Raw genomic sequence first — 27,119 nt, 5'->3', positions numbered from 1 at the left:
ATTTTCTAATGACTAATAACTTGTGACAAATTATAAATATATACAAAATGCGTATACATTTGTACTAAAATACTGTACATTTAGTATAAAAATATTACTAATTTGTGACAAATTATAAATGTGTACTTCTATGAATGTGTACTAAATTATTAGAAATGTACTAAATTACTGTTAATTTTGTATAAAAATACAAAAATGAATATTTGCTAATTTACTATAAAGTTGTACTAAATTAATACAAATTTGTACTATACATTTTCTATAAAAATATTTTAATTGTGTCAAATTATAAATCTGTATAAATGAATAGGCACTTATACCAAATTACTATAATTTCTTAATAGATTACTATGAATGTGTCCTAAATCAATACAAATTGTACTAAATTACTGTGAATGTGCACTAAATTATGATATATAGATACTACAAATTTGTGACACGTGTACTTAATATACAGTTTGTATTAAATTACTCTAAATTTAAAATAAATTACTATAAATATGTACAAAGTTACAGTACACTTTGTAAGTAATCAAAAGCTAATAATAAATATTAATAAATTAGAAAATCATAAAATAATCTGATTTGATTCCTCAGTAACAGCAGTGTGCAGTCTACTGTGATTCCAGCTCATCTCTCTCTGCTGGCTGATTTCTCTCTTCCATCATCACTGCTCCACTGCCTCCCCTCCCTCGCCTCCACCTCCATTCTCCCAGTGTCTCAGCTCTGTGCCTCGCCTCTCTGCTTTTACTGTCTCGGGGGGGACGGCAGCCGGTCATGGACACTCAGTCCTCGCTGGACGGGAGGGCTGACCACCTGAAATACGGGGAGGCTCAGGAGACTCCCCCTCTGAGGAACTATCTCTGTCTCACCATGTTCACCTGTTTTTGCCCTGCATGGCCCATCAATATTGTGGCGCTGGTTTTCTCTCTGTTGGTGAGTCATACAATCCTGAGAGTCTTCAGTTTCTGAACTTTCTTGGTTCGTCTTTATGAAGGGTTACAGCATGACGTACTTTGTTTTTATGAGGTTTCGTTTCTGCAGGCAGTAGATAAAAATCACTCAACAAGTGTCACGTCATATTTGATATACATAGATTAGAAAAGCAGGGACCAATGGTGGAAACATGGTAATACTATGGTATTACTACATGTCAGGCCTGAATATATAGTACATTAACACTTAATTGGCATTTATGTCTTGTCTATCTATGGATCAAGCAGCAAACATGTTATATATTGCTGCAAAGGACTCATAGCTGCACTTATTGTGATTTAAAGCAGAAATATACTTCCAGTCAGTGGTGAAAAAAGGATTCAGATCCTTTACTTCATTGAAAGTATTAATACCACACTGTGAAATTACTCCACTACAAGTAAAAGTCCTGCATACAAAACATACTTAAGTAAAAGTGCAAAAGTATCAGCATCAAAATGTACTTAAAGTATTAAAAGCAAAAGTACTCAATATGCCGAATGGACCCACTCAGATTGTTTTATATATATTCCAAATATGTTATTGGATTATTATTATTATTGATGCATTTATGTAAGCAGCATTCTCATTTTCTCAAGGTAGGGCTCATTTTAACTACTTAATATACTGTTTACTGAGGTTACATTTGTAAACGTGTCATGTTTTTTATGTTAGATCTCGACCTGAAGAGTAACTAAAGCTGGTAGCTAAATGTAAAAAGTACAATATTTGCCTCAAAATGTAGTGGGGTGGAAGTGCAAAGTTACATCAAATGGAAATACTTAAGTAAAATGCAAATACCTCAAAATTGTACTTGAGTAAATGTACTTAGTTATATTCCACCTGCTTCCAATTAACTACCAATTGGCAAACCATGTATGGTTCCATGTATAACAGCTGACTTTAATGTTTTATATGGTAAATACATCTGTGTTTCTATGAGAGGAAACCCCTTCTACAGATTTGACAATTTGCCACAGTAGTTTAAGTGTAAGATCAGAGCAGCACATATATGTTGGTCTCCAGTTTTTGAGCTATCTGAGGGGAGGCGGAGTTTTGTTGAGTCAACGTGCCAACAGCAGCTGTTGCATCGTTGTAGCTGTGAGTAACAAGATGAGGCATGAAGGCACACTGTTGCCATTGCTAAGGACATTGGCATCAACACAAATATGAATTAGAGATAACAAGAAAGGCAGGTGCAGGGTGGGGACTTTGGATGCAAAGAGAAGGGAATGATTTCCTCTCTAAATGTTCAGACACATGCTATTGGGGGGCTTCTTGGCTTATTGACACGGTGGGTGGGACTTCTTCACAGTACATGTCCATCCAAAGAACATTTCACTAACTCTACAGGCCCAAAAGAGCTATGACGAAGAGGACTATGATGGCTCCAAGCGTCTGGGTCGGAAAGCTCTCCACTTAGGGATTGTTTCTTTTGTCATCGGCCTTGTGATCGTCACTGCGTACACCGTCGTGCACTTTACCACGGTATGAACACAGCAGATACATGGTGCAAAACATTCAAGCAAGGATAGAGAGATTTCAAGTATCTTTTTCCTTCGCAGCACATGGTGTAACTTCTTGGAGAGGAAGAGGAGGTAGAGGAGATGATGGAGAGATCTGCTCCACAGGATGCAAAGCAGCTCTGCTTGGATCCAGGTTTTTTGCAAGAGCTGGAACTGTACTGCTGAATACTTCTTCTAAAATCTTTGTTTCAGCTATCATGTAAACTAAATCACAATAACACTTTTTTACAAATTGCAAAGTTAAAGGCATAAGATCCAATATTGGGCTTTACTGTAACTAAAGGCCTTTAATGGACTGTCCACTATATCTTATTGTTTACCGTGTTTACTGATAAAGGATTGCTGATATATTGTGATATAATCTTGCATGGCATGTTGAAATATTGCTTTGCTTTACTGAACATGTTGTGGATATAAAAAAGTAAAGTAAAATTACATGCAAAAAAACATGGTTTACTAGACAAATTCAAACTGTATATGCATTTTGAATGGAAAGGAGTTTTATTTTGAAATTTATGACACACGCTCATACATCCTGAGATTAAATAGAAATTATTTCAGAATGGCAGATTTCATTTCTTGAGCTGACCAAAATGTATTTATAAAGTGTCAAACAATGACACAATTAATATATTAGGACAGAAATGCAATACTGTAACATCCAATACTAGTAGAAGCAATCAATAGTATGATACAGCAACAATCTGGTAAAATACTGCGCAATAGTATTGGTCCAACTGGCCTCAGTTCAAACCCAATTTGGCACCTGTTGCTATTTTAATGAGTCAGAGGGATCATGTACTCTGATATGTAATATTAACACTGTTACAATGCTAAAAATAAGAGCACATAATCTTCAAGATGCCTAGTAATCCCGCACACTAATTACAGAGAAAATCAAAGTTTAATCATCATCTTATCAAGGTGCCGTGGTTGCTCACCCCCGTGACCCTGGAAGTGTCTGCAGTTCTTTAAATCCATGATTCGATTTGGATTTGAAAGCAGCTTCAAACATCTTTCATTTTAGCAGCGCAAAAACACAACTGTGTGGGCCTCCAGCAGTATGGTCTGCACTATCTGCCTTTAAAGTGTCTGATCCTCCTTTATCTTTGTTTTTGACATGTGTTAGTAGTTCCTGGTTCTCTGTCTGGTTATCATAAATGTTTTATACCAGAACACTTTTGCCCAAAAACTGATGATCAATTTATGGTTGTATGGTCGGACTGCAGCCATCTGTCCCGGACACTCATCACCATGTCAACTAATCAACACCTGCTAGTGAGCTGGATGAGACGACAGGGGAAGCTGCTGGATGGGTGCAGTAAAGCCCAAAAATATATTGAGGACAGGAAATGTCAAGCAGAGGATTCTCCCTGCCAAATCATCAACTTTTCTTCTATTTTAGGGGAGGGCTGTGTTTGGAGTATCTGAGCAGATATCATTCACAGCCTTCTTCCCTGGGTGGCAGCCTCAAGGTCGCCACAGCAACACAACAACTTCCTGATAGAAACCAGCTGAAGAAGCAGACCTCATCTGTTATTGATGAGGTCCACCTCATCCAGTGGAGGTTTTTTTATGGGGAAAAGGGGGGGAATTTGATGAAATTCAGTAGTGCCATTATTATTGTTAACAGTCATAATAACAAGCTACTGAAACAATGATTGCAGGTAGCCTACTGTAGCTCTTCTCTCCAACCCGGAGATGAGAAAAAGGTTGACCTTCCAACTTTACCAAAACTGAAATACTGCTGACTCTCGTTTTTTGTGTGTACAGTTAGAGGCTTTAAACTTGAAACACATGAAACAGGATAGCCGTGAGAATGCCTCAGAAATCAGTGTGATATGGCACAATTACACTCTCCTGCTGGGCAGCAGAAATCTTAAAGGGCTATCCTGACTATAGTCTGTTATACAGAACTCTCACTGTAAGCAGTACAAAAATAAAAAAATCTACGAGTCAAAATAGTTCTAAAATACAATACAACAAAATAACTAAAAATGAATATGCAGACCTTCCTCATTAGGGTACATGTAAAAATACATCAAACACATCTTGGTGGGGCCAAGATGTTATTCTGACAAAATCATCTAGACTGAGTATTTGAATGTTTTTTTAGGCCTACAGATGCAAATATAGATGCATGTAACACACAAGCAAAAAAACAACATTTTGAGAAAAAAATAATTTTGAATAGCAAGTATTTTTTCCTGCTTTCCTATTCTGGCAATGTCTCATTCTTATGCTGTGATAAGACCAATCTCGAATCGTATTGCCACCTCATCTTACTCGCGCAAGTTGGATAACAAACACGTTTCTGTCTTCATAATATCATAATCAGCTTGGTGAATTTCACCACCTTCTTCTGGAACTGCATGTGGTTGACTGCCTCTACTACATGCTACATACAACCCAAAATAATTGGATTTTGTTGTGATTAAACTGCAAAAAAAAAAAAAGGTGCCAAAAAGAATGAGAAATATGCCGCAATAACTACATCATGATCCTGATTTTTTTAAAGTCAGAATTCATGCTTTATCAGGTCTGTCTGCAAGACAGCAAGAAAACAACTTTTAAAATGTTAGTTTTCTGAACGGGGTTTCGATCAATCAAGGCTATGCCATGCAGGAGAATCTCACAGTTGGACTTTTGCAACACAGCTTCATGCGAATATCTGGCAAATACGTGAAAGACCGAATTTTGCCGCTTCCCTCGGATTAGGAACCACTGAATTACTCCCATTCGGGATATTTTTCTTTGTTTTCAATTTCTTTGGATTCTTTGAGAAATAAACCTGTTGTGGTCGTTTCTATCTCCTTGTCCTGAATGAAGTCTTTTTCCTGTGTCTATTTTCACGGTCGAATGCTGTAAATGCAAATACCCATTTGTTGTAAATCATCCAACTTACTCGATTTGCTGTTATTTTATAAATTAAAGTCGGATATCTGTATGCTATTCGCTTCTAAATCATTCGCTCACGTCACGACAGTATAATCGCTCGGCAACAATCGGGTTAAATTTTAACTCTCCCTGAGCTCGCGGACAGGAGGCGGAAGAGGTGTGTTTTCTTCACCAAACACACACACATACACAGAGGTTTCAACTTAATAGCGAAAACGCACAAAGTACAGCTGAGACCGGGAGACTAGAAGAAGAAATACAGGTAGAAAAAGGGAAAAGGAACAAAACAAAAAGTTGTGTTGAGTGTTTATGAGTTTCCAGTGAGCGGGAAGGTGAACTCTGCCCCGCTTCATGTTTGTAGTCCGAGAGGAAAACTTGTGCAGTCCAAAGACGGAAACAACAAGAGCTGCAGACGGTTTTACACAAACAGATGTGCACGAGACCAGACACCTCCGTTTGATAAGACTGCATCCAGCCAAACCTCACCTGTGAACATTTAGGTAGGTGTTTTCACACTGCTGTTATATTATGAAATAAACGCCAGTTAACTACATTTTCCAGGGGTCATATGACAGAGGAGCCGCGGTGGTGACCCAGGGACCACTGTGCGGCTCCTACTTATTGATGCACTAATAGCTCTTTTTGCACTATACCTGGATTGTTTGCTTTTATCCTTCCTGTAAGTAGCTTTGGATAAAAGCATCTGCTAAATGACTAAATGTAAATGTAGTGGTCTCTGCTCAGCGTGTCCTCTGGAGGACATGCAGAGACTTGATCATGATGTGTGTGTGCGCGTGTGTGTGTGTGTGTGTGTGTGTTGGTGTTTGATGCAGGATGGGGAACAGCAACAGTGACCGGTCCGGCGGGGGCCAGGGTGAGAGGTCATACAGAGATGGACAGCAAGGAGGGAAAGAGGCACGTCCCAACATCCTGCTGGACAGCACAGAGGACGGAGACCTGTTAGAGAGAGAAGACGCAAAGGTATAAGAATAATAAGTTATATCAGAACTGGTTTCATGTAGTTTGCTGTATGCTATAAAATCATTCCCATAGATACAGTTCATCTTTGTGGGTCCACATTAGTGTTTTGCATGTTTTTGCAAATCAGTCATAAACAGCATATTATTCATTTTAAGTAACTGTTTAGATTGATTTGCACCAGACAGTAAATCGTTCATGTTGAATCATTTTTAGCTTTTTATTTTGCCCAGTACAGCTAATAACATTTGTGACAGACACATCCTTAAAAAAGACATTTTTGGAAAATGTTGTTGCTGCATTCAGGTGCTGGTAAGAAAGCCCAGCTATTTGAAATTTTAGAACCACTTGCCAGAGGGCATTGCCTTCACATACAAAAATCAGATCTATAAGACAAAGAAAGGGCAAAAAGGAGGTCTTATAAGGGGGATAATGTGAATTTGATTCCTTGCAATAAAAAGCATGCTGTTCAACAACCTGGAAGGTGTTGCAGTTTCCTGAAAGAATTAAATTAAGAATTTACGGAACAATCCCATCTTCAGGAAACTGAACAGAAGTCACAAAATACTGATGAGATATGGCAAATTGAATTAAAATTTTAAAGCATTAGATAATTAGATATTATTCATTATGGTGCTATGAACGTAGTAGGCTGTACTCACCCAAACAAAGATTTAATGATAATAAACAAAATGAAACGTATATAAATTTGAAATAGGTGAAATTACAATAGTATGCAAGATCACAGCATATTATATATACAGTGTGTGCAAAATGTATATCATAGATATAGACAAGGTCGTACATTCTGTATGCATGGCCAAAGTCATACATCTTGTATATAAACCTTAGGGACAATCATTAAAACTACTCATCTAATCTATCAGTTAACATATGTAGCAAACAGAGTTTGATTTTTACAACTTACCTAAAACTCCAGACAGAAATCACATATGAAAAAGTCCAAGAGCTTTATGTTTTCTGTTTGTTCTGTTTTTAAAAAAGCATAAAATCACACAAAACAGTCGACTCCATCTTCAGCTCCCTCTCAGCTGATCGTTCAGTCAGGAAGTGTTGTGGATCAGATACAGAGGCTGAAGGTGCTCTCATTAACATGACAACAATACATTGATATCATGCTGCCCAGGCTCCACAGGAAATACAAGAATTTCTGGCCTGGCAGCAGGACATGGAGAGTGAAATCAAAAGTCCCACCCAGGCCAGACAGACCATGTTCAGGTGGCAGGGGGCGGCCAAAGAAGTCTTCGTGTCCGGTTCTTTCAACAACTGGGCCACCAAGATCCCTCTCAACAAAAGGTAGTTTGAATCCTGCAACTTCACAAGATTGTACATCTGGGATCTGTAAGAACTGATGGAAGTGTAACGCATGATGTCTTTTAAACCTAGTCAGAAAAACTTTGTGGCTATAGTGGATCTACCGGAGGGAGATCACCAGTACAAGTTCTGTGTGGACGGTCAGTGGACTTTGGATCCTACAGGGGTGAATGAAAGCTCAAGTTTTACAGATCAGCGACTTTTTGTATAATATGCACACATTTTATATTACCACTTACTTGTATTTTTCCATGCCTGCTCTGCACTCACGTGTCTGTATCAAATTTCTGTTTACACTCTCTGTCAGGCTGTGATGACCTCTAAAACTGGCACAGTTAATAATGTCATCCAGGTGAAGAGAAGCGACTTTGAGGTGTTTGATGCCCTCAGGATTGACTCGGAGGATTCTGCAGACATCTCAGGTACTGGCACCTGTATTTATTGATTAATAACTACTTTCAGGCTTGGCCAAATATTAAGATTTTGGCTTTAAATATTCAAATATAGGCCATATTATAAAAATGACTTGTATTACATTGGGGTGAGTGATTAATTTTAATTTTTTGTTCAATTATGATTTTGGCTTCCAATGATTATGACAAAAAAAATCAAGATGAAATTATTATTACTTTGTATTGTAATATATTCATACTTTTTTCATATATTGTTTTATTACATTCATTTAATTTGTTTGTTTTTCAGTTGAATTATAATTAAAGTTCAAGAAAATCCACTGTTAAATAATAATAATAATAATAATAATATTAAAAGTTAAATAAAAGCAGAATGTTTCCAAAGTCACTGAGCAATTGTGTTAAAACAATTGTGATATTGTGGGAGCATGTAATAGACGAGATTGAGGGACTTGAGTTTAGTCTGTTTACTCAGTAATGTTACAGCTCTGGCATTTCACTCAGTCAGCACAGTTCACAACTATCAAACATACTAACCAGCCCACCAAGCTGAAAGGTAGCTCTCCTGTAAACACTCCTCTTCATTCTCTTGTCCCGTCCTTAAAGGGGCAACAGCCTTTAGTGAATGTCTCTGTATTGTGGGTCACCACAATATCAAGATTAACCAATACAATATGTATTATGATTTTTGCCATAATAGAGCAGCCCTTGTGTGACACATAATCAGGTGTAGTAAAGCCAATGCAAATTATAAAGTTTAAATAAGTCCTAAAATTTTTTAACAAAGTCATCTTGAAGAATTATTTATTGTAATGTTGCAATGATTTAGTGTCGTGTGATCATTCTTTCCCAGATTTGTCCAGCTCTCCTCCCGGCCCCTACCTTCAGGATGCATATGTGATCAAGCCTGATGACAAGATCAAACAGCCTCCTATCTTACCTCCCCACCTGCTGCAGGTGCTGCTCAACAAAGACACAGGTGTCTCTGTAAGTACAGGCTCCATGCTGGAATACACGCCCGTCTCAATGCTACTCAGCAATGTAGAAACCTGTTACCACAGTATGCAATTCAATGAAATCCATCCTCTGTCTGAATCCTCGTCAGTGTGACCCGACGCTGCTTCCAGAGCCCAACCACGTGATGCTCAGTCACCTGTACGCCCTGTCCATCAAGGTAACAAATCCTCCTGGTTTTTCTGTTGTCCCTCACAGTAGCCGTGTTTCCATTAAAGTTAAATTAAATTTTGATAAGGTCACATTAAAGAAAATGCTAATTAGGAACGTTTCCATCAGCTGGTTTAGAGTGAATAAATGTACTTTGGTCAGAAGATGGCAATGTAATGTGTTGCTGTAATCCGCCAGTAAACTGTAGTAGAAGAAGAGATAATGCAGAAAGAAAACAGAAGAAGAGATTGAGCAAGAGAGAAAAAATCTAGCGAGCATAAAAACTTTAATGCGTTTAATGCATTTTTGTACGTTTTTTGGGAAATTTTGGTGGTTCCATCAAGCTTTTCTTGTGTGATTCTTCAAAATGTAAATTCATTGATAGAAACACGGCTAGTGAAACCAAGGGGATATTATGGAATAAAAAATATCTATCAGCACCAAATGGATATATGATGTTTGTGTTGGTCTGTGTCTCTGGTCTCCATAAAGGGATTTTTATTTAGCTTGAAACTAAAACCTAATTGTTGAGAGTTTTATTTACTAATTTCTGTCATTATTCAGTATGTTAATGCTGTCACTGACATTTTTCTTGCCAATACAATTTCACAATGAAGTCTTGGAAAAAGTCAAACAATTTCTGTTTGATCACTGTAAACTTCAGCTATAAAACTTATTTCCTTGTCATTGTCTTTTAGGACGGGGTGATGGTCCTCAGTGCAACGCACCGATACAAAAAGAAGTATGTGACCACTCTTCTCTACAAGCCGATATAATCTACACTATCCAGCATCTGGTTTTGCTCATAATTCATCTGGTGTTGTACACCTCTGCAACTTGGATTGTTTTGCTAAATCTGTTTTTACATGTTTTTATGTATTGAAAATATTTCAAAGTTAAACTTGTTGATTGATTTATGATGTAACCATAACTAACTACAACCTAGAGCTCACTTTGTTATAAGTTAGCATCAAGGAAAAACTCAGAGACATGAAAACAGCAGGTGGATGTTTTTCATATTTTCACTCAAACCTCACTTGACCCAGATGTGTCGCTAGATTTTTAGTTGATAAAGAGACTAAACACATGTTGCATAAGTGTGCCTGAACTTGACAAAGCCAAAGCATTGTGTGTTTCTTTACATATACTGTATAAGTGACCTGTAACTGTAAGAAACAAGGAAACATGGGTTATGGAAACAGGGTTATGGCGAGATAAGCACAGCTGCGACCTGTGCTACACACGCTCTCCATTAGTGAGCAAACAGGTATGAGGACTCAGAGAGGTTGAAATCCAACTGAACTTGCCTTTATTGAAAGTGATTCCTTTATGCAAAATCAAACTCCCTTTACATCCTATTTAGTGTAAAAAATTATAAAGAAATTAAAATGTAGGAAGAAATCTGTCAGAATTCCAACATTTTCTCATGTTTTTTGTGGGTTGTATAACTCAGTTGACACAGTGGACTTTGGGATCCACGTTCTTGTTTTCAGGGTTGTATGAGGTCTGAGCAAAGCAGTGAGCAGCCACCCGATCGCACTCACACACAGCAGCCTGGCACTTATTGTTGGACGCTGCGGAGACAGAGAAGAGTCAGGAAATGAACAGATAGCTAGCCGCTCAACAAATCGTCAGTGTGAAAGTACTATTGTTTGTTTGTAGTGCAGGTACTCCCAACTGCAGGATTCCTGGCTGTGCTGGAAATCAAAAATGCTTGAATATTATCATGGTGCTTTCAAGTACTTGGATTTGAATTTGAAAATGCTCGAAACTGCTTTAAATTTAAGATATATAGGATGCCAAGTGTAGTTGCTGTCATTAAACATAGATTTGGTTATGCACAATAACATATAATTAGTTGCGAAAAAGAAGTGAAATGATCAATACCATATGTACAGTATATAAATATGTACCATAGCTGTAAGATTAAAAAAAAGCTTTAAAATGCACCATGAAAAAAGTGCTTGAATTTGACTTTGGAATAGGTTAAGAAACTCAAACCTCAAACCCTGGCTGTGTGATGCCTATATATAGCTGTTTAAATATAGTTGTTTAAACGTACTCACTCACCGGGCCACACATACAGCCTTGTTTAATTTTCTCTGTTTGCAGTAAAGCTACAGTCTGATATTGAATGACTGCTCTCAATGAGAGACCAGCTGAAAAAAATCAACAGTCCAAAGTCCTTGAAAATATGTTAAATCTGATGATAAAATTAGTGCCATCAAAGTTAAGTCACAGTCTTACCAGAGCAGGTCACTTGTTGGTTTGAACAGGTGAAATCATAAACAAGAACATAGGGAAGGTCAGCAATAGCCGTGCATCCAGGAGCCTTTCTGCTTGCTTCATAGCATTTATCATGAACTTTACAGCACCTAAGAATACAAGAGGAAAGTTTGCACGTTTAGGAAAAGCTTACTTTTCTTTCATTTAAATTTCAGTCATGACTGTAAACAAATTTACATGTCCAGTTCATCAAGAGGGCTTCCGGTTCCCCCGAAGCCGCACCAGCAGCCGTACTCGTTATACTTCAGAGGGTTAACTCCAGGCTGAGCGCAGCTGATCAGACTCCCAAACTGCCATAAGGCCTTCGGGTGTGCTGCTGCCATACAGGCTGCTGAGGCAGTCAAATAAGAACACATGATGAACAAATCAAGAAAAAAGGAGCAGTAAAAATATAGATAGAGAAGTAGATGAGAGGCAACTATTTACGATAAGTGTTACTTTAAGGATATGCACAGTCTTACCAGTGAGAAGCAGCAGCAGAGGAGCTGTCAGATTCATGGCTTCAGTCAGGAAAACACAAGTTTTGGTGCAGCCTGGTCTTATATGACAGGAGGAGAGGGAAAACTAGAGATAAGAGGGAGGGGTGGGGGATGCAAATGAACGGTTGCCTAACAAATATATATATTATATTTCCAACCTGACAATTTAATTTACCTGCTATATATGCTATGCTATATATATAAATTAGGTCTTATCTTCTGTCTTCTTATCTAAATATGTGCTTATTTGCAAACATTTTCAAAACAGAAATCTAAACATTGGATATATTCCAACTGTGTTTTGGATGTTTTCTGTCTACTGATCAACATTGAGATGAACATGTAAAAATAGCCCAAAATCTTAGTGCAGTCTTTCAAGTGTTCTTTTTGTTACATTCAACATTCAGGTTGCAGTTCTGAAAGCCTTGTTCATTCTGTCAGTAGCAGAAGCTTTCAGGCAACTAAGGTATCCACAGGAAAACAACATGACAAGGTGGACAGGGACTTATTTTTTCTGCCCTCACAGGTTCAGCAGGAGATTTCCTTCCAATTTCCTTTTTAATTTTCCACAAAGTGTTTTAATTTCCTTTGGTAAAATTCCCTGATATAGTTGTTCTTTACTTTTTGTCACTCTGTCCTTGCTTGCCTTTGCTTTTCCCCTCTTTAAATAGAAAATTTAAAATAACTTTCCATCACACAGCTGTGTAAATAACTCACACTTGCTGGAGTTCCCACGACTTTCCACTGCACGTAACTCAAAACACAAAAGTTGTGTCAAGTGTGTTGACACAAAAGGAAACAATATGACAACAATGACGGAAAAAATAAACCAAATATGACTAAAAAAAAATAAGTAAAAAAGCATTAGTGTGTGTTTGCATATGAATGTGTATACGTCAGTGTTTGTATACACAGTACTCCACACATCCATACCTACATATTGCATAATGTATGGAGGCAGAGATAGTGTGACTCTTGGCAATTGGCCAAAAAAAGGACCACCTCTCATGTTAGGAGTCAATAAAATGCTTTAGCTTTACACTCCACATCATCACCTGCAACATGCTGCTGACTCACTCCCTGCTCATCCTCCTCCTCAGCCTCCCAGCCCGTGAGTATTCCAAAGTACTAAACCTCCCAGGATCACTTTGAGATTGTGCATCATGTCTGATTGCATCAGGGACGTTTTAATTTCATGGTGGTTTTGAGAGGGACACTAGCTTTGAGATGTCTCCATTGTGTCCCGTAGTGCTGTGTAACCGAGCTGTGTGGCAGTTCAGGGACATGATCCTCTGCACTGTACCTGACAGCTGGCCTATTCTGGACTACGCTGACTATGGCTGCTACTGTGGGCTGGGGGGTTCTGGCACACCTGTTGATGAGCTTGACAGGTAACCTGATGAAGCTGTATGTCCTTTTTTGCAGGTCCCTTCCTAACCCAGAACACATCCAACTTAAAATCCCAAAATAATTAAATCACAGTTATAAAAAAAAGCATCAAAACATTTTCTGACTTACCTCTGTGGTGTTGTGCCATGCAACAGTTTCAGTTTTATGTGCAAAGGTTGTGAAATATCCTCCTCTGAGACTCCTGCAGTCACTCCAAGACAATGGAGGTGGATGGAATGTTATTTGTGCTGCTCAAAGCACTGAAACATAGTACATAGTAAGTTTTAATAGGGTTTCTTCAGCAGAAAAAAAGCTTTGGTATATACCTATTATCTACTATATTTTACTTCTTCAATGTGTACATTAGCTAGCTTTCTTTGTCGCCTACAGTATGATATTAGACCTATGTTTGTGTATGTGTTAATTTTGGTTTGAAAAAGACATTTAAAGGTATCACCTTGGACTCTGTTGAACTGTGGTGGACAAAACTCAGTAGTTTTTTTTTATATTGTATTATTGGTTTATTCTATTAAACTAAGCTATAAACCATAAATATTATTAAATTAATTTTTAGTATGTTGTATACAAATATGCAAAGAGGAATGCCGCCTGTATGGATGTTAATGTTATTCAATGTCACGTCTTTATTCAATCCTATAGAACAGTGATTCCCAACAGGGGGGGCTCGACCGCCCAAGGGGGGCGCCAAAGATCCACGGGGGGTCGCAAAGCCCTCTTGATTTTAAGGGATTTAATAAATCTAATGTGTTAAATATAGATGAGTCAGCATTTAATTCATGAGTGGGACAAACCAACTTAAATGTTTATTCATTTATTTAAATAGAAAAATGACTATAGATAAATTTAAAAATAAAGGCTATATCATGAGAATAAGGACATGTGGAACATCCCTCCTGCAGTATACACAGGTAACCTCACCTAGTGGTAACCTCACCTAGCGGTAACCTCACCCAACTGTAACCTCACCTAACAACAGAAACACAGAGCTAATGGAAAAATGGCGAAGTGTCAGGGAGACGAAAATGCTGAATATCTCAAAAAGAAAAAGAGAGGGTACCATGAAAGTCACATTGAGTTCGGCTTCATAGAAGCAATGGACAATGGGGGGGTCGCCATGGTTTTCAATGGTAAAAATGTGGGTCCCTCAAGAAAAAGGTTGGGAACCACTGCTATAGAACCTAGTCCAGGCACAAAATCTGTCAAAACTGACAAACGAAGAACATCTGCAAGCCCAGCGAGCTGCCATGCTTCATAACAAGGAATCTCTATAAACAACTATCTGAGTAAGAATGCAGACTCTGTAGGTAAAGGGGCCATATCTTGGTATTGGAAGCACTGTGGTTTTCACTTGTTGATTGAGTATTGACCAATCATGTTTAAACAGGGCTTTGGTAGAGTGCTGGTAAACAGTCCATATGGAGAGCAAAATAGGCTGAAATCATTGGACAAATGCAATCTAAGATGCTAACATCTGACAACAATTTAGCTTTTTATTAGCTTAACTATCATAGCTAAACTATCTACTTCTGACCCGGTATCTCTGAAGTCCAACTCTTTTGTCACATCTCAAGTTGGCGTCTGTTATCTGTTTTCCAGATATCTGCTGACTACACAGGAACCCCAGTAATATTGGCCCTTGCTCCCAGAGGCTAAATGTTCGTCAGACAATAGCTGACGTGTTCTGAGATTGTAAAAGTAGTAACTAGTGTGCACTAGGACCCATCATAACTACCATACACCAATGAATGGACATCTTAGTATTCTTTGACACTTTATAGAATAAAAAAAAAAGAATCAGAAAAGAAATCAATAATGTTAATAAGCATTAGTTGTAGCCCTACTTAAATTAACATTTCTTAAAACTCAAGAAATGATAAAATTGAACCTTAAGATAGATAGATAGATAGATAGATAGATAGATAGATAGATAGATAGATAGATAGATAGATAGATAGATAGATAGATAGATTGATTGATTGATTGATTGATTGATTGATTGATTACTTTATTCATCCCCGAAGGGAAATTCCGTTGCCACAGCAATCCGGTATTTAAGTACAATAAAATACAATAGAATAAAATGTTGAGGTAGAATAAATAAAAACAACAAAAGAAAAAAACACAGAACAAGGACACTTAAGAAGTTAAAAAGAAGATAAGTTGGTAGGTAAGGTACAATGGCAAGATAATGGTAATTGTACTGATGATATGATGTTAATAATATTATTGTAACTAGACAGCATATAATAATAGTAGTGGGTGAGTTCCTCTATTGATATATGTAATGTAATGTAATGTAATGACCTGTTTATGCTGTGTGTGTGTTACAGATGCTGTCAGGTTCATGACCAGTGCTACAAGGCTGCCAATCGGCATGATGAATGCTGGCCCATCTTAGACAACCCCTACACTGAACTGTACAGCTACAGGTGTGACGAGGCCAGCAAGACCGTCACCTGTCTGGGTGAGTGTTAAACAGCGCTTTCAAACATTAATTTTTGTGATTACATTATATTAAGTTACATTTTTTCAAACTAAAATTATATTTGGGTAACTGACAGAAAAATAGGTGTTTTTTGCTCTCCTGATCCTTCACTGTCCTGCGACTCTCTTTTGTCTGTCATTTAGAACGCAACGATCCCTGTGAGAAGTTTATCTGTGAGTGTGACAGAGAAGCAGCCATGTGCTTCGCCAATGCAGATTATAATGAAGAAAATGCCCACCTTCCTAGTGCCCGCTGCAAGTAAGCAGAGGGACTAAAGAGTGTCTTTATTAAAGATTCTTAAAACAGGTGTCATTGTATTCATCATTACTATTTTATTGTCAAACCAAAACCTCACAATATACTGTGTATGCAAGGCCTGCATGTTGGTGAGGCTTCAGTGATTCAGACAGGTCTACTGTCTCTCATGCCTTGGCTTCACAGATGTATCGATAGTCCAGGCTACAGTCTGCGTCATTCCACATCTTGCGTTTGCGTATTCGAGAACTGTGAATCTGCCCACAGTCCTCTCCGTTCTCTCGATAGTCCCAGTCATCAGGCTGACCTTCATCCCAGAAACTAAACACAAACAGAGGAAGGAGGAGAAACAATTGACATGTGACACAAACGACCATTTGTACGTAGTTCTGGTAATTTTTTAAGAGCTTTAAATTTTTCTTACGTCTTGGTTGAACTGAAGTCAGTTCCATCCACCCAGCTCCAGTGTCCCTCATGTCGTCGCTCCACAAGTCCAACCCAGTAGTCATATCTGATTTGAACTATTTTCGAAATGTAGTCCTAAAAAAAAAACAGCAACAGCTTATTTGAGGCCTTTGTTACTGATACTGAGAAATGTTATGCTGTGCATGTGTGCTCCTTATCAGGGCCCTGTTCCTGCATATTCTTACAGTGGAGCCTCACAGTGGCGATGAGTCGGATTTATGGGTATACTATGCTGGATTTTCCTGAAGAAAAAAACCCCAATGTGTAGATTCATACAAAAATAATTCCATGTGACCCACTAGAAGTATGTAGTAGTGTTTGTATCTGAGAGACCCTGCCCTGCCTGTACGTGTCATTTCTTTTCACTTTACTGCATTCAGAATGTGTATGGGCATCAACCTTTTGCCACAGTACAATAAAAATTGCGAATACATTACAATTTTTTTTTCTAATTTAGCAAGATGAAATGCCAAGCGGATAAGGCTGATCAACAACAGAAATCTGGGGTTGGTTTTCACTTTTTGTTGAGCTAGAGAGGAGGGGTCATGTCTGAATGTTTTGTTAATAACAGGAGACGGTAATTCCCGCATAGTATGCCTTTAAACCTCACCAGTTCCTCCACACTATTGAAAACCAGCAGGTGTCCTCCATGTGTTTGGCACTGCTTCTCTGCACTGCTCCAGGTCAGGCTGGTGGTGGATATCAGGTAGCAGTTACTTTGGAAAGACACCCATCCTTCCCTACAGGTTCCTGGTTTGATGAAGATTAAGGCAAGTCAAAAGACAGGGAGAAACACTGAGTTCTGATTTTGTCAGTATAAAAGGATTCAGTGTTTACCTCTGACTGGGACAAGTTCCGGCAAGGGAACCTCCGGAGTAAATTCTGCACCTTTAATTTGGAAGCAACAATTATTTTTTTTTCAAAGTTGTACTGAAGGCATCAATTATTCATTTTTGTATACTAACTTTTACCTGACCTGAGCTGTGTGATGCAGTTGTGCCTCCATTGATGATTCTCTTAATGTTGAGTTTGACATCAGTGATTTCCTTGCTTAACTGGGAGACTTTGAGATACAAAACGGTGTTATATGGTTAGACAAAGAATATTAAATGGGTACACTGTATTAAAGATGCAGTAGGCCATATTATTTTATTATAATTTTAGTCAAAATAATTTATTTGATATTTTATTGAAGGATTCCGTTTAAGAAAAATGTGCGGCTGTCTGTTTCTGTTATTGTTCACCCATTTCAATTTATTTTTTAAAACAACCATAGACTGTATCTAAAGATGGACTTCACTTCCTCCAATACTATACTGCAGTATAGCAATCAGCCTCCAGGGGGCAATGGAGGTTGTTTGGTGTCACTTTTGGTGAGCAGTCATGCCATTTCTAGATATAGTCTATAAAAACAACTCGTCTCTGTTCCTCTCGCCTCAATCTGTACACCCTGTCTGAACTGTGCATGTGCAACTCTAATGAGTAAGAAAAGAAATGAGATGGTGCACTCTTAGCTACTTCTGTCATCAGCTGTGGAGAAAACAATGTGTTTAGTTGAGGGAGTTAGGGATTAAGACACTTTTCAAACAAGCTTTAACCTCTTCTGGATGTAGTCTGAATGATATCTGTGCCAAAACAATGTTAGCTAGTTTGCTAACAAGCTAAGTTGCAGCTTATGGAGACAAAAAAAATCAGTACAACTAGAAAAGTGAAAAAAATAACTAGTTAGCTAAATAACTAACGTTGGCTTGGTATTGCCTACACTCAAATCCCTCCTCAGACTGAAATTCAAACAAAAACTGAATCTATGTTGTTTTTTCTGGAGCTGATCACAACGTAAACCAGTGAGCCATCTTGCTTCCTTTACATTAAAATTTGCCCAATGTTTTTCTTGACAGGTTATGCACTAACAGTAACAGCCAACAGAAGCAATACAACATCAAGCACGACTAACAACGGGCTAGCCACAGCAAACATTATGCCCTGGAACAGAGTAAAGTATGGCTAGCTTAGTTAGCATTGCAAAGTTATCAATTAAGACTTAAAAACAATTTAGCTTCTAAATAAGCTTCTTCTTTTTACAGTCTGATGGGGTAAATGATGTCAGTACAATATTAGCTACTTTGCTAGTTTAGTTATAGAGACAGTAGAGTGTCAGTGAAACAAAAAAGGCTAAATGTGAAGAGGCTAAAGACACAGCTCTTTCGTAAATCTCACATAATTGAAATGGATAATGGGGAGTGATAAAATGGGTGTTAAATAAAAATAAAAAAGATCTATTTGCACTATTTGCACCGTCCTTGTACACTGCCTGACAGCACCTACGTCCTGTTGAACTCAAGTTAACCCCATGGCACTTACTCCTGTTGGCTTCTGACTAGTTTGAATGAAAGCGTCCACTGAATGAATCGTTTTGTGAATTAACTAGTTAACAAACCAGCTAACCACAGCAAAGTTACCTGGAACATATTTTAAGTGTATAGTCAGCTATCTCAAGCCCAGTAATGCATGAGCTGTGCATTATTATTGTATCTTTTCGTAGGGAGAGATCAGCAGAGTGATACAAGACAGAGAGACAAACTTTTGACAAACAGCTTCACTGGATAGTTTAAAGTCGTACATTTTACCCCAGTGACCATCAGCAGAATTAACAGCAGCACCACCAGGACTCCATAAAGGATATACACCACTATCTTCTTCATACCTGCAAACACTGACAGACATGTTAGTTTATAGTTGAAGGTGAGAGAAATTATTAAAATACAATGAAATGACATGTACATGTTTTACCTGTTTGTGCAGCCATTTTGGGCTCTCCATGGCTGTTATCAGGCGATCCAAACTGGTGATAGTCAGAATCCATTACTGAAAGAGAGCAGATCCTTTTTGCAGTTAATAGAAATTAATATTTCTAACTATATTGCTTTTCATCATTTAAAAGATGAAATAAAAGGTTACGGTTGATGGTTGAAGTGCTTAGATCATTCTGAGATTCTCAGAAAATAAGAGGTCAGCTAAATCTCCATTGTTTGTTTTTAAGCCGAATATGTTAACTATTAACGGCTCAATAAATAAAAGACAATTCTGCCTATAATGGCATATACTTGACTGTACAATAACGTAGTAACCTATATATATATAATACACATACAACAGCTAATTTTCCTAAATGATTTGATTTCAAATTCTAATTATGATATAAAACAAATCGTCTTTTATATCTCCACTCTTCAGAGGATGTGATGTAAAAATATTTCAGGGTGTTATTTGTACATGCATGACAAAGTAATGAATGCACATTTCTATAAATGTTGGAAAGAATTATTGTAAAGTCATTTCAATAGCACACATACAGCACTGAACATTTATCGCTTACCTTAATCATCCAGAATATCTCTGAATGTCTCTGGTTGGACTCTGACCGTTAGATCACACAAAGTCCTCCCCTTTAAAGAGAAACACTTCTGAATTTCAATTACAGAAAGTGCATTTTTATGTGCCTACAAACAGGTTTTTTTTTATCATTATATACTGTTCAATAACCAAACCCATGAGAGTTTAGAACAGTAATTTGAAACGTATTGTGCAACTCTGGTGAGGTAAAGCAGTGAGAATATTCTAAATATATTGACACTTAAATTGATATTGCAATTGTTTTTCATTGCTTAGCTTCTGTGTCTTTTTTTCCTGCCTGATACTCCAAACTGTTGAAATCTATGGAAACGTCATACAATTTCACCCTGAACAGTGTTAACTTCAGCTAAAAAATGTTTAATATCGGTTAGCGCTCTCAAGACTATCAATATCAATATATTTATCAATATCTATCCATCTATCTATCTATCTATCTATCTATCTATCTATCTATCTATCTATCTATCTATCTATCTATCTATCTATCTATCTATCTATCTATCTATCTATCTATCTATTGTGTGCTAGCCAGTTATGTAACATTACAGTGCATGAGGCAATGGTATACTTCAGCCTCTTGTGGTTGGAATGAGCATTAGAACAACAAACACTTGATCTTGAAAAATTATCCTCAATCAAAAATCCACCTGCATTATTTCTTTATTTATGACACAAAGCAACTTGTAAAACTGTAATGATTTGATGAGGAAGGATGCAACCAGTGCCACAGAAGCTCTCTCTGTAAAAATACAGATAATGTACAGTAAGTATGTGTAATAAAATATATCTGTAAAATCACTAGTTAAGTAACACCGTTTTACTTCAATTTGATGTTGTTTTGTAACTGTTTACTATTTCTCTTTTAAAATTTGTTTTTACAGTTTTTACATTTGAAATTACTGTAAAACAAAAGTTTTTGAATGATCCTGTAAACAAATCTATATTTTCCCATTATATCAACTTATGGATTACAACCTGTATTTTTAACTGCATTTTCTTGAAATGTACTCATTGTAGAAAAACCCCAATGTAAAAATAACATTTTTTTTTACAGTGTATGTAAGCAAACAGACATGTGGATGCAGACGCTGACAGAATCACTTACAGAATCCTGCTTGCCCGTTTCATTTCAATCCTTTGTGCAATATTAAGCTCCTTTTATATCCTATTTTGTGTAAAGAATTGTATAGAAATTATTTAAGAAATTAAAATGTAGTTTAAAAAAATGGTCAGAAATCCAACATTTTCTTGTGGGTTTTGTGGGTTGTATAACTCAGTCGGCACAGTGGACTTTGGGATCCTTGTTCTTGTTTTCAGATTTGTGGCCTGAGCAAAGCAGCCACCTGATTACACTCACAGTTTCCATTAGTCTAAATTTGACCCATTATTCGCCAACATATCAGGCCTGTCTTGTTATGTCTCTAGTTGGTGTCTCATGCCCCGTGTCACAGTTGTATTCATCCTGCAGGTAACCGTGTGTAGATCATGCCACATCATGTGTTCATTTCTTTCAGATTTGCAAATCATCCCACAGTCTTCTTTGATCTCTCTGTTGTCCCAGTTGTCAGGCCCACCTACTATATCCAAGAAACTGAACCCAAACTGATGTAGTCCAACATATGAAAACAATCATTTGTTTGTACATTTGGTCTTTAAAAAAAACAAAACTTTACATTTCTCTTACATTGGGATTGAGTGGAAGTCAGTTTTGCTCCACAAATCCAATCCAAAAGCTGTATTTGATATCAGCAATGCAGTCCTAGAAATAAAAAGATAGCAACAGGTCATTTTAGGTCTTTGTTGATTCTGAGAAATATTATACTGTGTATGTGTGCTCCTTATCAGATCCCTGTGTTTGCACATTCATACAGTGGAGCCTCACAATAGCAAATGGACAGCTCTACTTAAATGGAATACAATATTCATGATTATGTTTTCATTAGTGCAGAATCACCTGAAACAAGAATCTGTGTCTTTTTCTTAGCTTAGAGAGGCTTTTGCGTTTTTACATCACCTGAATGCTACTGTAGGTTCTCGTGCACCAACAAGAATGGTGGGGTTCTGCAGCTTCACATTAAAATGTATGGAACCAAAATGATGTAAACCTCACCAGTTCCTCCACAGTATAGGAAACCAGGAAAGACATCCATCCTTCCCTACATGTTTCTGGTATGATGAAGATTACGACAAGTCAGAGAGAGCCTTTTTCAGAAAAGCAAGCAAACACTGAATTCTGATTTAATTGATATGAAGAGATTCAGTGTCTACCTCCAACTGGAACAGGTTTCACCTGAACAGGTGAGGAAATACTTGCAAACACTGATGGGTATTTTTCACAGTTTAGGGTGACATCTAAAATTGTTGATTAAAAAATGGAATGACATGTACATGTTCATGAAGTTGCTCTGTGCTCTCCATGGATGGAGCTGCTATCAGATGACTGAAAGGGAGCAGAGGGATGTACCACAAAACAAGTTCAACAGAGCCATGGTTTATTTTCCTTAGCTGGCTCATCAAACCTGGGGCACCTATCAGTGAAAATGCAATGTTGGCTAACAGTTTGCGTCACCAACCCAGAGTTTCTTCTTCAGGATCTGTGCATCTAAGGGATGCATTGCCGCTTATTTATATTATTCTATTTTTTATGTATTAAAGTATTTTTCTATTTTTCTTACTGGTATTTTTAAGCTTTGTAATGTACTATTTTTTATTTTCTTCATAGCATTTAAAAAAAAAAAAATACTTTATTGTAAATAGTTTGTTGTAATAAAGATGTCTTATCTTGCCATAAAAAAGGGGACATTTAGTGCATCATTTGACTCTACTGGACAAACTGATCGCATTCTGCACACATCTGTTAAGAATGTTACAGCCAAAACACTGTTGCTGCAAGTGCAATTTTTCATTAAATATTAATTGCAGCTTCCTTGTCTCTTCATTTTACGGTGTGACTTTTTTCTGAATAACTTTATAATTTGGGTGAATATTTATTACCTTTTATTCTCACTTTTTCATGTGTGACTTTGTATATTGTAATTTTTTAGTAATTCACATGGTTTTCTTTTTTAGGTTTTTAAATGTTACCTATTAACTATGCATGTGTTGTAGGTTGTGCTCCATCTGCTGCTTTTGATCTTTTTTATCTTATTTGATGAAACTCAGCCGTGACTACTCTTTAAAAACTCCACTTACATTCCTACACTGCATTGCCTTGTGTTGATGTTTATAGTTTTCCAGATTTTCCTTGAATCATGGACTCAGAGTGACAGGAGACTTTTCCCCCCAATATATATCTTTATTGGGTTGTCAAGACATAATACATACTCAATCGGTAAGGGTACAATTCACCCATTTCCCCCCCTTTTAGAACCCCACCCACCCCAAACTATAAAGTCACATTCACATAAAATAAGCAAAAAAAAAAATAGTAATGATAATGAGCAAATACAACTCTCTCCCCCTCAAAGAAAAACAGGAGGGTTGAACAGTAGCCAAATAAACAATAACCAAAAAATTGGAAATACATACATAAATAATAATAATAATAATAATAATAATAAAATAATAACAACAACAACAACAAATAAATAAATGAATAAATAAAAATGAATGAATGAATGAATGAATAAATAAATAAATAAATAAATAAATAAATAAATAAATAAATAAATAAATAAATAAATAAATAAAGGGACATTTGGAGTAGGGATCCAGAATGGATTGGAAAAGACAAACAAAAATTAGCTATAACAATTTGTATATGTTGTGCCTAGAGTTCGACCAACAAATCAACACAACAAAAACAATTACTGGTCATTTCAAAGGTATATCAATTTATCTTGATTAGAACCATCTATCCTAATCATCTAAGGATGGAATGGACTCAATTCGGGAACGTTAGAGAAATTAAGAGTTTCTGCAGTTCACAGTCTCGCCGCTTGATGACGCAGTGGAGCTGTGTGGCCTGCACGTGACATCTCTGTACAAAGTCCTTCCGGTCTCTCTGCGGCTCTCAGAAAGGAAAATGGCGGCTCTCGGACGCTTGTCTCAATTGTTGCTCAGGTCTTCTTTGACCCAGTCCCGGCGTCAGCTTTCAGCTGCTGCCGGACACGGCGAGGACGCAGGTAACTTTAAAACCTCATGTTAATTATGTGGTTGTATTTAATGTAATTTCTTTACGACAACTTGAGACGCTTTGACTGTGACCTTGCTGGGCTAACGTTAGCTATCTTAGCATTAGCATAACATTGGCTTTTAGACATAAAGACACTTTCATTCCAGCCTGATACATCCTTAAGACAAACACACTGTCGCTCATGAGTTTTAGTGTAGCCTAAGTTTGTTGTAGTTCATTATTTACATGGTTAGGTAGTGGAGCAGTGTCACGAACCTGCAAGCTAACAAACTACCGAGTCCTATCAGGTCAATGGGTCCGCAGAAGGCTGACTGTCTAGATCTGTGTTCTATTCAGTACAGAACGCTATACAGAAGTAGAACAGTAGTTAATCTAAACTAATTCGTGCGCAAGATAACAGCAAAAACTTTAGACAGTGGTCAGAAATAACACTAGCAAGAGTAATTGAACAGGATCTTCATGAGCAACATAAGATTAATAGGGTATTTTCCGTATTTTAGTCTTTATTAATTATTAATGCTAGGGACAGACAGAAGCCCTTTGAGAGCAGAGAGTTTTGACTATGGTTTAGGAAGGTCACACTAACATGACTTGAGACAAAACAATAGAGCTGTTTATTATTAATAAGGAACACCTTCACTTTTCCAATCTTACTTTGTATTTAATTTGTTGGCTATTTATAGACCTTGCAGACCCTTGGTTCACTCACAAAAGTGATTTCTCTTGGGCAGAAATTGGCAGAGCTGTAGGTGTGTACGGACTGTGATTGAAAGATCCTCACACCTGTTAAGAATTACTCGGACAATTTTAATCTCATTTCTCAAAAGTAAATTGAAAAATAATTTTAAAAAGAAATCATGCACCTTTTCACTATGGAGTCCTAAATGTTTTACACAATCACATTCACTGAATCATGAAAATACTAACTTGTCTATTGAATTATATGAAAATGGACATGTGTTAGACCACTTTTAAATGTAAATCTAATTAATATTATGCAGTAAAAAGGTCAGATTAGCTATACCCACCCAGCTACTGGTGGGATACTACTCGTATATTTTAAATGCAGATCAAAAAGCTTGGAGTTGAATGTCACCTTAGTTGACGCCAACGTAAGTGGCTGAATAGTGCCTCTGGCCTGCATGATTACCAAACAGCAACATCTATTCAATAATGTCTAATATGATCTCCCCATCAATGTATACATTGATTGCTGTTTTTAGAATTATACGATTATGTTTAGATGTTGTGCATTACACATGTCAATGCTGTATATTGCACAGTGATTGTGGAAGCTGTGCTGCACTCCCCTTTTCATTGTTCATCTACTTTTATAGCATCTATTGGGAGTGATTATAATGTGCATCACAAAGATCATTAATTCAGACATGTCTTTAAGTTTTGAATGTTAGGACTGGCCTTTACTGGGAGGCAAGGGATTAAATGTGGGAGCGCCCCACCATGATAACATTTTCTTTTAAAAGCCAACTCGGCTGTGTCAATGTTTAAGATTGTTTGTATAATTTCAAACTTCATTGTTTTCTCTGTGCATCTTCATGAGTGTGAGCTCCCAGAGCTGTTAGCTGGTCACATGCCACATTTCAGATGTGGAATAACATTAGGTCTCCTAACTAACATTTATGCTGTCCAACATTTCCTGCTTTGTGAGTAACAAGTTAAGTCTAAAATAACTTTAAACCTAGTACTCTTTGTGTGGTAGTATTTTTAATTGCTTTTTCTGTAAAATTAATCGTTATCAACTTTCTCTTCCAGCCAGAACATGGAAGATCCTTACTTTCGTGGTTGCTCTACCAGGTGTTGCGGTGTGCATGTTGAACATGTACCTGAAGGAACAGCAACACCATGGTCATGAACAGCCAGAGTTTGTCCCCTACTCACACCTTCGCATTCGCAGCAAGGTCAGACTTTATGTGACTAAAATAATTCACTTAATTTTGTTTAAAAATGATCATGTTACTTTTATCAATTTTTACACTCCTGTTTTGCCTTATTTTTGTCATTTTTTTTCCCTACAGCGTTTTCCTTGGGGAGATGGCAACAAATCCCTTTTCCACAACCCCCATGTGAATGCCCTTCCTGACGGCTATGAGGGTCACGATGAGTAGTCCCTCCCTCCAGACCACATAACTGGCACAGGGACCAGTCCTCCATCAGCGTTTGTTACTGGACCACACTTCCATTTACAGTTTACATTTAATTTTTGTTGTATTTACCTCTGTGCTCTCAACACGGAGCACCCGAACCAACAGTTACTCTGGACCATTAAACAAAATGTCAGACTGAGACTAAATTAACATAAATAAAGTAACTATTATTACCTCAATCCATGTTTTGTTTGTTGTGCGTGTTGATGTGATGGAGTGTTTCAGGGTTTTCACCTTCAAAGTATTGTTTAAAAAAATAAAAACACGGTAAATATTTTTGACAGGTCATAGGAGTAAAATCCCATCAGGGTGGCTTTAAAATCTGCAGCACATGACACACTTCCTTTTCTGATCCTGGCTTCAGAAATGGGAAAAACTCCCCCAGATATCCCTTTTAACAGTGGGGGGGAATGAAATAAATCTCAGGAGGAGAAACTGAGCAGGGATGCCTCTTTGAGTAGAAATGCAATAGATGTGTGTACAGAATAGACCAAACATCCAGGTCCACCATATGACATGTTGGGGAAACGTAAGTTAAAAGAGAGGGAGGCACACAGAAGTGCACTTGGGACACAAACAACAGAGGGTTATTGAGAAGCAGTGGCTTTCATAAAGTTAACGTTATTCTCTTCATCAGGACTACCAGTTTAAATCATAAATTGAGACTACCAGCTGGCCAAATAATGAAGGAAAATGCAACTAATTGAAGGTTAATGCAAAAAGATGAGATTTGATT

At 37.3% G+C, this 27,119-nt stretch overlaps 6 protein-coding genes across 9 annotated transcripts; 4 read left to right on the top strand and 2 right to left on the bottom strand.

Moving 5' to 3' along the window:
- Positions 1-777: 777 nt before the first annotated feature.
- LOC131974458 (transmembrane protein 233) lies at positions 778-2,469 on the top strand. Its single transcript, XM_059336771.1, has 2 exons — positions 778-936; positions 2,329-2,469. Exons 1-2 carry the CDS (start codon positions 778-780, stop codon positions 2,467-2,469), a joined length of 300 nt encoding a protein of 99 aa, XP_059192754.1.
- Positions 2,470-5,533: 3,064 nt separating this feature from the next.
- Positions 5,534-12,132, top strand: prkab1b (protein kinase, AMP-activated, beta 1 non-catalytic subunit, b). Its single transcript, XM_059337160.1, has 9 exons — positions 5,534-5,661; positions 5,761-5,899; positions 6,233-6,380; positions 7,525-7,694; positions 7,785-7,878; positions 8,020-8,134; positions 8,979-9,112; positions 9,231-9,299; positions 9,988-12,132. Exons 3-9 carry the CDS (start codon positions 6,234-6,236, stop codon positions 10,063-10,065), a joined length of 807 nt encoding a protein of 268 aa, XP_059193143.1. The 5' UTR covers positions 5,534-5,661; positions 5,761-5,899; position 6,233; the 3' UTR covers positions 10,066-12,132.
- Positions 10,592-13,703, bottom strand: LOC131974728 (phospholipase A2, minor isoenzyme-like). Of its 3 annotated transcripts, none has more exons than XM_059337164.1 (5): positions 13,573-13,703; positions 12,037-12,139; positions 11,753-11,906; positions 11,537-11,664; positions 10,592-10,863 (listed from the first exon to the last, which is right to left on the bottom strand). In XM_059337164.1, the coding sequence occupies exons 2-5, from the start codon at positions 12,071-12,073 to the stop codon at positions 10,739-10,741; spliced, it is 444 nt and encodes a 147-aa protein (XP_059193147.1). In that variant the 5' UTR covers positions 12,074-12,139; positions 13,573-13,703; the 3' UTR covers positions 10,592-10,738. The 3 variants fall into 3 exon arrangements, with proteins under 3 accessions (XP_059193147.1, XP_059193149.1, XP_059193148.1); XM_059337166.1 differs by having other exon boundaries at positions 11,753-11,903; XM_059337165.1 differs by having other exon boundaries at positions 12,037-12,113; positions 13,573-13,591.
- Positions 13,316-16,311, top strand: LOC131974729 (phospholipase A2 GL16-1-like). The gene is made up of 3 exons (XM_059337167.1): positions 13,316-13,445; positions 15,795-15,928; positions 16,093-16,311. The coding sequence occupies exons 1-3, from the start codon at positions 13,339-13,341 to the stop codon at positions 16,209-16,211; spliced, it is 360 nt and encodes a 119-aa protein (XP_059193150.1). The 5' UTR covers positions 13,316-13,338; the 3' UTR covers positions 16,212-16,311.
- Positions 16,259-20,108, bottom strand: asgrl1 (asialoglycoprotein receptor-like 1). Of its 2 annotated transcripts, XM_059337162.1 has the most exons (8): positions 20,046-20,108; positions 19,460-19,534; positions 19,290-19,382; positions 17,646-17,732; positions 17,507-17,557; positions 17,280-17,419; positions 16,629-16,744; positions 16,259-16,525 (listed from the first exon to the last, which is right to left on the bottom strand). In XM_059337162.1, the coding sequence occupies exons 2-8, from the start codon at positions 19,530-19,532 to the stop codon at positions 16,372-16,374; spliced, it is 714 nt and encodes a 237-aa protein (XP_059193145.1). In that variant the 5' UTR covers positions 19,533-19,534; positions 20,046-20,108; the 3' UTR covers positions 16,259-16,371. The 2 variants fall into 2 exon arrangements, with proteins under 2 accessions (XP_059193145.1, XP_059193146.1); XM_059337163.1 differs by lacking the exon at positions 20,046-20,108 and having other exon boundaries at positions 19,290-19,373.
- Positions 20,109-24,047: 3,939 nt separating this feature from the next.
- On the top strand, positions 24,048-26,562 carry LOC131974805 (cytochrome c oxidase subunit 6A, mitochondrial). The gene is made up of 3 exons (XM_059337282.1): positions 24,048-24,207; positions 25,992-26,137; positions 26,255-26,562. Exons 1-3 carry the CDS (start codon positions 24,108-24,110, stop codon positions 26,342-26,344), a joined length of 336 nt encoding a protein of 111 aa, XP_059193265.1. The 5' UTR covers positions 24,048-24,107; the 3' UTR covers positions 26,345-26,562.
- The last annotated feature ends 557 nt before the right edge of the window (positions 26,563-27,119 follow it).

This window comes from Centropristis striata, chromosome 7, assembly GCF_030273125.1.
Source record: "Centropristis striata isolate RG_2023a ecotype Rhode Island chromosome 7, C.striata_1.0, whole genome shotgun sequence".
NCBI classification, from domain to species: Eukaryota; Metazoa; Chordata; class Actinopteri; order Perciformes; family Serranidae; genus Centropristis; species Centropristis striata.
The sequence above is the reverse complement of the archived record's forward strand: the minus strand, read 5'-3'. Positions and strand labels throughout refer to the sequence as shown.